General features: G+C 39.8%; 1 protein-coding gene across 1 annotated transcript in view; it reads right to left on the bottom strand.

Moving 5' to 3' along the window:
- The window catches only part of LOC108693909 (transcriptional enhancer factor TEF-1-like), a 161,473-nt gene extending 155,691 nt beyond the window's left edge, over nucleotides 1–5,782 (bottom strand). The window contains exon 1 of the mRNA XM_018203106.1: nucleotides 4,509–5,782. Coding sequence (XP_018058595.1) covers nucleotides 4,509–4,533 — 25 coding nt within the window. The 5' untranslated portion in view covers nucleotides 4,534–5,782. The remainder of the gene's footprint in view (nucleotides 1–4,508) is intronic.
- Between the last annotated feature and the right edge of the window lie 3,164 nt (nucleotides 5,783–8,946).

The raw sequence follows: 8,946 nt of genomic DNA, 5'->3' as shown, positions 1-8,946 counted from the left end.
TATATATATATATATATATATATACTGCGAGGCGGATATTAAAATGTTGCAGCTCGATATAATTCTCGTGACGGCAGTTTTTCGAGAAATTTCCGATTGCACGTTGAAAACAGAAAACGTAATGCGATATGTGAAAAATAATAGAAACACACAAGCATTAATAAATATTTATAACACTTTTCGATGTATAATCAACGCTTTTATAACAAAGGCAGTGCACCTCGATTCATTTAGACATTGGCATTCGATTCGGATTACAGAATTGTCCTTTCTATCCGCACGACCGAGCAGTAACCACACAATTTTTGCAACGTAATCAGTCTTTAAACGTGAAATATAATGAAACGCACGTGCACATCCGAAAAAGCCACGTTGTAAGAATTATATATCATTATTGTTATACTTCGGAGCTGTTACATCATCATCATTGAAGCCTTAACAATTTCGCGATTAATGCTCGTATTTTGTAACTCTTAATGACAGTAACGATATCATTACACTGTCGTTTCGCAGATTTTATATATGTTAAAAAAGCTACGCAACGATAATATAATATTATTACTGTCGTTAAGAATTACTTAATAGTGGCCTAAATCACGTCCATCGAAAAAGAAAAATTGCTGATTATTGGCAAAACACGGATTCTTATCGCGGCCGTAATTATCAACTACGCATAGATACCGGCCGTTCGACGACGACACACGAATACGTGCTGCACAATCGTCAAGTCGCGCTTATCTTTGAACAGTAAACAAAGGACACGCGATATTTATAGATCGCGCGGATAATATCGTATCGAATGCAAGTATCAGTAATCTTAAGTTACATTATTCATCGTCATCGACTCGCGTCGAATGGCCGTAGACAGGCGAAATTAAATGTGGCGCATGGAACTACAATTTTCCCCAGGTGAGCAAAAATATAAGAACGTAACTAACTCGCAACTAATTCGCAAAGGGTCAAAGGGAAATTCTCTTGATTGCGAGTTCGCAATCAAACTTTGAAGGCGCGCGAAAGTAAGACCATGACGCAAACGACTCTGAAACCCTGAAACGGGACCAAAGGGAAATTTCGTTTCGAGAAGAAAAACTCGAGTTCGGTGCTTTAATCAGAAAACAGTCAATACGTGCTCGATGCAGAATCGATTTTTTTAAGTGACATTTATTTAACAGCGTATATTGCAATATTTCCATAACACAGACAATTAATCAACAATTTCTCAGCGTTTTCCCTTCGAGTAGTATCTCTATCGACATACGAAAAATATTATCAAATAGAAAATATGAATAATCAAAAGATTAAGATTATATTTTGCGAAGATAATTCTGAAATGTCAAGTATAGTGCGCTAATTAGTTAGGTACATATAAATTACGAATCGGCTACCGATACACACACATTCTGTGCAATTAATTGTCACAATAAATTTATGGATTATCACTAGAGATACCGAGGCATATCGATATCTGTAAAGTAATAACGAGTGGTATCTGCGTTCAGGTGTAGGCATTGAATTAAGTAAGCGTTCATTGGCAACTCGTTAAATTGGTGGCGTCACTACATGTACCCATGCCCGATTTTCCGCCTTTGCGATAACACGAGACGAGTTATCGGATTAAATTTATGTAATGTTGCATAACCGCCGCGCTCGCCTACGAAATTATTTTCGATAACTCGATGTAATAACATCGCCAACTAATAAATCCGCGTACTGACTGTCGTTCAATGTTTTTCCTTTCACGTTCGTTAGCAGCCGGTCACGCTCCGACGAAGGAGATTGCACCAAGATTCATCGTTCGTTCGCGCGAAATTAGCGCCGCGATTCGGATTATACGATTACGTGCCTTTTCCACCTGCCAGATCTCGCAAAAGTTCAAGAAAACGTTCCAACGAGCTCAACGCGACGCGATAATTCCGCGAATTAATCGCCGCCGTCGTCGCGACGAGATTAAACGAAGATTAAACGAAGAGTAAAATCAGATTGGCGTGATCGATCCTCAGGAAACGATTTTTCTCCGCTCGATAAGAGCGGACGATCGATGAAAGAACGTGACATCCATCTGCGCGTGGTTTTAATCTTAAAACCTGCTCGCGAAAGAAGTGTACCTTTCGAGATATAATCCGCTTTTCTTATCGTCCGACGTTTTGCTTGCAACTGATAGATACATGCTGCAAAATATTGTGCCATATATTTCGAGATCACGTTTACATAGAATAATATTTACGTATTGTTTACGTTAAATTTATATAAATCTTTTTCACGTAGATAATACAGTGTAAAATATGTAATTAAATTAAACAGTTTGTGGTTTCAAAAATAAATTCAATATAAAAAAAAGTGCCTATAAGAGTCTCCGCGATTCGTTATTTACGCCTCAGTGCGTAAATAACTTATTTATATATTGTAAAACTAAAAAAATTTCATATTATGATAAAGTAAATTATATATTTTAATAATTTGCATAATTGTATATAACAACGAACTATCTGTTAATTTGTAATTATTTTTACTTTATGACAACGAATCGTTTAATTTATAATTAATTTTATTATACAACATACTGAAGACCTAATAACCGAAACATTTATGATTTTATATTTTTAATGTACGATTTTAAAATATATGACATTCATAAAAAAACATCCTGTGTGTGGCTGAATGTTCCTTTTATTTATGTATATAAAGTAAAAATGATGCGATTCGCAAATAATTAGGACGTATATAATAAACAAAATCGTTTACAAATGTCTTGACTCCGGATTTGAATTCTCTTTAGTGCGGAAATAAAGTACAAACTAAACACTGATAGTGTAGTTTAGTTTTGTACTTTATTTCCTCACTAAAGAGGACTCAAATCCGAAGTTTAAAACATTTGTAAATGATTTGTTCATTATATACGTTCTAATTGTTGGAATCGCATCCTTTCACCTTATTATTTGAATATATTATTTACGCACTGACAACCGCAGAGACTCTTATAGCTACTTTTCTCATATTAAAATATGTAAATTATTATAAATTGAATAATACAATACAAGAAGTAATTAAGTTTTATAATTATCTGATCAATAATACATTTGACTTTAGTATTGATAAATAAAAATATTTAATTTACAGGGTGTTTCAAAACCACCGAATTTTCTCAAGAACTTTTTGATTCTTTGGAACATGAATTGTAGAAAAAAATCCTATAATATAAAATGTCGAGGGTATAATAATTCTTAAATTATAAGCGATTAAAATTCTCTAATCGCAAAGCTGACATTTCGCGCGCTCATAATGGTATGACAAGTGATGAAGATGCTTCAGGACCCTCTCAGCAAGTTCAAGATTATCACATCAGATATGCAAGATAAAAGCAAGATAAAAAAACTTTAACGCAGTCCAATGCAATGACAAAAAACGTAGTCTTCGATGACCATAATAGATTGTTCACATAGATACACAAAACACAATTTGCAATAGTTTACATTGTATACACGTAGATATGGATTATATTTTACGCATAAACGCACCCTGAATACATTTTTATTATCCTGATCATCTGCGCGAATTATATTTTAAAAATTCCGCAATTCGTCACAAATATTTTCTAAACAACATGCATGTCCAAAAGACATCAAGAGAGACATCTTTTGAGACATGCATGTCTAAAAGACATCTAATAGCGAATTCGATTGGATGCATTCAACACGCATAGATACACCCTAAAGTCATCATACACAAATTGACATAACAATGTGTGTTTAATATTGAATCATGAAATCCTCGATACATTGCTGTTAAGTAAAATCTGTATTTTATAATTTGAAATATTCGCATCTTACTTTTACACAAATTAAATCAGTGTACAACGGCTTTAATATGCATTAGTGCATCCAACCGAATTCGCAAAAGATATCATAAGAAGATTTTTCTAGACAATACGTGTTGTCTCTCTGAGTTAATATTATATTTTCTAATTAATATAAAAAAAAAACAGCATTAGAAAGGAACACAAATATCGCTCAGATTTACTTGATGAATTTCATCTTCGTTCTTTTATCAACAAATTTCGAGCACCTTCAAACGAGTTTAAAGGCCCCGTGCGAGCTTAAAACTTCTCGAAAAGGCATCGACAGGCTAAAAGTAACGAGTTCGCCACGCTTGTGTTTTAGCCGTTCGGTCAGGTGCGCGCCTGTCTCTTAGTAAAGACACATAAACAATGGATGCGATGATGGCACGCATGCAGCTGTTCGTTCGTTCGGGCTTCGAGTGCGATCGCGATGAGTAACAGGACTCGGGGAAGAGAAGTTCCGCTGCTTCGGCTGAGAGAGAAAGAGAGATCCATCCGCAGAAAAACCGCGGGCTGCTGCGTACGTCGTTACGGGGAACACTCTCGCGTTCATACGTGCTCGTACGTGTCGACGGCGACGGAGGGGACATTCGCATTCGCTCATAGGCACGCACGCACGCACGCACGCACGCACGCACGTACGCATACACAGTAAATAAAAAGAGAAACTCACTCCAGAAATAATGCACAGTATCCATCCAAGCCCCGCGGTGGCGAAGATAGGACGTTGCCTTCCTCCGGGATTATCGGAGCGCGTTCAGCAGCGATCGTACGACAAAACGACACAAAACGTCGGGTTTCCCCTCAAGTTTCCTCCGCGCGACGGCACTGATCTTCTCCTCCACCTTTTCTCCGTCGTCGTCGGCGTAGTCCGACGACGACAATACACTACTGACACTCCTGACCCCCCGGGTTGGATTGGATTACACGTCGTTTCACGCGTCCCTCGCAATTTCACAGTCCCGTCTTCGGGGCACGAAGATCACGGAAAGGATTACCTTCCTTCGGTTTCTCGTCACTCCGCGACACTCGGTACTCACCGGTCTCCCTCGAATAACTTCCTCGTCGCGCGTCGCGCCGCGACGCCTCTCGCATGCATTACCCACGCACGCTTTTCCCGCGTTCGCTCCCGTCTCGCGTTTACGCACGCATGGACGGATGGATGAAGTAATTCGCGCAACGGAAAAACGAAACTCAACGCTCGAGGCGATGGACGTATACACCGTTATTACGTGTTATGGACAACCAAAGGAGGCGACACAAAGGATGTACACTTCGCTCGCTCTATACTTTCGTCTAGAGACTGAGAGACACGATCTTGCCAATGTACTCCGATTCAACTTGGCGCCTCGCGAGTCTCGCGACTGAGGCACAGCGATTCGACGCGATGCGATGCGATGCGATGCGATGCGATACGATGGGATCCGATGTGACGCGACGCGATGTGATGTGATGTGATGTGACGTGACGTGATGCGTCGCGTGCGTCCGCGCGCGCCGCGACACTTTTCAAAACAATATACAACCAACACACCAACCAGCGCACGTCTCACCCCGTACGTGTGCTCGCTTTAAGCGCTTTCTCGCGCCACCGCCATGCGCCACTCCGCGGCTTCAGCTCCGTCCCCCCTACTCTCTCCTCTCTGCTCAATCGACGCTCTCTCTCTTTCTCTATCTATCTATCTCTCTCTCTCTCTCTCTTTCTCTCTCTACCCCCTACTCTCTACCCTCTTCCTCTCTTCCAACCAACGGCGGTTTTTCCGCACGCACACGCCGCCGCGGATCAATAATTCACCATACGAATTCACCAGAAGCGGGCGAGAGGATAGAACGACAGGAGCGAGCGAGCGAGCGAACGAGCGGGCTGGCGGACAGGCGACTAGGCGGAGAGAGCAGCACGCGTTTCTGTTACGGCGCCCCCGCTCGCGCGTCGCGCCGGCAACGAGGAAACGCGCACGCAGCCCATACCACCGGCACACACCACCCGTTCAAGTGATGACCGCGAGAGGAGAGTTACCCTAACCTCGACGGTGAGGTGAGGTGAGCCGCGTCGCGTCACGTAGCGTCGCGCTCTGCGCTGCGAATCGCTCGTACGCGCACAGCTGACACGGATGATATGGCACGCTTGTAAACACGCGAGAGCCCATGTATGATTCCGATTATACGCGAAAAGCACGAGAAGGCTGGATGCACGATGTAAACAGGCCTCTACCGAGTAGATACGTCGGTCGAATGAACATCTCTCTTTCTCAAACGCGTGATGACGAGATGATTTTTCTTTCGCATTCTTTTTTTTTTCTTTTTTTTTCTTCTTCCTCTCTCCTTATGTGCATCGCCCGTGTTTCCGTCTTACCTCGGAGCAACGGCGGATCGCGACGGCGGATGATCGCCACGGCCGAGCGGAAGTACCGTACAAGCGTGACAAGCTAAACGCGCGAGTATCGGTCGCGAAGCGGATAATAACGGCGCCGGCTATTCACTCGCTCAGCTTTGTTCAGTGAAGCACTCTCGAAGAATAGAAATCCGCGCGCTACGTCAATTTTTTTATCTCTCTCTCTCTCTCTCTCTCTCACGCACACATATGAGGTCTCTCTCGCTCCCTCTGTCACTCTTTCACTCTCTTTCGCCTGTCGGTCTGTCCGTGTCTCTCTCTCTCTCTCTCTCTCTCTCTCTCTCTCTCTCTCTGCGGGTAATATCGCCATCGTCGCTGCAGTCGAACTCGTTCTTTGCGCGGGCCTGTTGCGAGACGACGCCACCGTCAGGACATCCACAGCACACGGGCGTGGACGCGCTCGCTCGCGTACGGCGCTTGGAAGCAATGTAACTTTCATTATATCGTGTTACTTACCACTTGGCTGAGCTGTGTGACGTGGCGGGACACGCGCGAGCGCGAGAACGGCCCTTATTTTCGCGGAGGTAAATTCGCACGGCGTTATATCGGCGCGCGGTACTGCACCACGGGTAAATACGAGGACGGTCACTCTCGTGTTTTTGGTATGCCAGGAATGGCACAAAGAATCTGGACAACGCACACGCCTGCTGCGCAGCCGTTCTGCGCACACGCTGACACCGCTTTAGGCGGCCGCGGGAGAAACCAGAAACCCCGGACGCGGCCGACGCCGAACGAACTGACCCGAAGTTTCCGCTCGCTCCGACCCCCACCACTCGCCGACCGTCCTACCCAGTCCTACCCGATTCTCCTTCCCTCTCCCACCACCGATCCTTTATCTCCCGCGCCCTCCCTCTCCCCCAGATCCCCCAGTCCACCTAGGATCAGTCGCGTCATGCACGTAATAGAGGTTGGATGTTGGTTGGCTGCGTTCTCACGTCCGTTCACTCTCTCGCTTCAGATTCGAGGGGCACTTGTTGAATTTCAGGGGTCGCATTTTAGGCTTTACAAATAAATGCGCTAATAAATGAGAATGTAGTATCACTGAGCTCGACCAGGAAACTCGTAACTGCCCAATTAATGCATCTTTCATGCGTTAATTCTCTCGAGTGATGATACGTAATCGAGTAGACTGTATCACGTTCGAACAAATTGAGAAAACAAAGAATGGTTTTCTCCATTTTGCGAATATAACTTCGTTACATGATATCCGGTTAATAGTCCAGCGACATTATAAGCTATTTGTAACTTGTTGCGTAGTATAAATCTTTAATTTGTCGTTATATACATATTCATATTGATATATAATAACATATTCATATATAATGAACATCATAATAGTTGTTCATTATATACGCATTTAAAGAAACTATTGTCACAAAAAGAATAAATGTTATGTCTCATTTATTTTTTTAAAGTCGCGTATTTTATACATATGTTTCGAGAAGCATAAATTGAATTGATGAAAAATTGATTACAAAATTATTATGTTAGTGTACCGTTTTTCTTTAATAATTGCGATTGATTTTGATATGTAACATTTTAGTCAAAGTCATGACAGCTCCACCTTCTAAGAAATATAGAATATCATTATTAACTTATATCCTACCTATCTTTCGTGAGATAATTCTTTTGTGAATTATAGTTACAATATATAGTGTTAAAATAAGTGTTTTTTTTTATTTCTAAAAAACATAAAGCTGTTGAAAGCATTCTTAGAAATCATTTAATGAAAAACTTTTTTTTACTTCCACATGAAATATCACGCACGTTATGTTGACGCTTTAATACTAATTTGAATTGAATTGGATTGAAAATTAACTAATGTTGGATCTTAAAGATATAAAAGATATTTTAACATCGTCATTATTATTTTACACTGAAAAAATTTTTTCTAAGTAATTAAAAGTAGCTACATCTTCGTAACAGTCAATTACACACAAAGAAATTATTAAAATAGAACTAATGTGCATTCTAATTAATAATACAATAATAGAACTAGAAATTATCAAAATAGAACTAATGCGTATTCTAATTAATAATATAATTATTATTTCATGTATAAGTAACAATATAAAATCTAAAGGGGTTTCATATATAATATAATCTTTAATTTTAACAATATTAATCTCATTTTGAGATTAATAATAGTCATTTAAAATATAGAAAAAGTCACATAATGTAATGATATAATGAGGAGAATTATCTGCAGCCCATTAGAGCGATTTTTTTAAGGAAAAAAAAAATATATACAATAGAAATTTATTCTGATATCTATATCTTGGAGAAAATTTACTTTAAATAAAATTAAGATTTTTGAAAGTAATTAAGAGTTTACTTAAAAGAAATTTAAAGTGTGTAAAAAGTTAATCTAAAGTAATTTAAAAACTTTAAAATATTTCAAGGCTGTCGTATTTTAAAATAATCTTTAAAAAACCGAAAGTTTTATTATTCCCATTGCATCTGTAATTTTTTAAGTACTTTTAAGTACTTTTAAAATAAGGTATTCATAGTTCTTATATTCAAGATGTCTTAAATACAGTTTTGAGATGTCATGAACTAATCACAAAACCGTATTAACTTCTTAAAACATTGCTTAAGATAGTTTAAAATAAGAACGGACTATAAATACAAACTCTTTATAATCTTACATATTAATAATTGTATATCTAAATACTTTTATACAGATTCAGTATATATGTTTCGTAAAAAATTTGAAAAAT

Source organism: Atta colombica, unplaced genomic scaffold (genome assembly GCF_001594045.1).
Source record: "Atta colombica isolate Treedump-2 unplaced genomic scaffold, Acol1.0 scaffold111, whole genome shotgun sequence".
NCBI lineage: Eukaryota > Metazoa > Arthropoda > Insecta > Hymenoptera > Formicidae > Atta > Atta colombica.
Note: the sequence above shows the minus strand (reverse complement) of the source record. Positions and strands in the feature narration are given on the sequence as shown.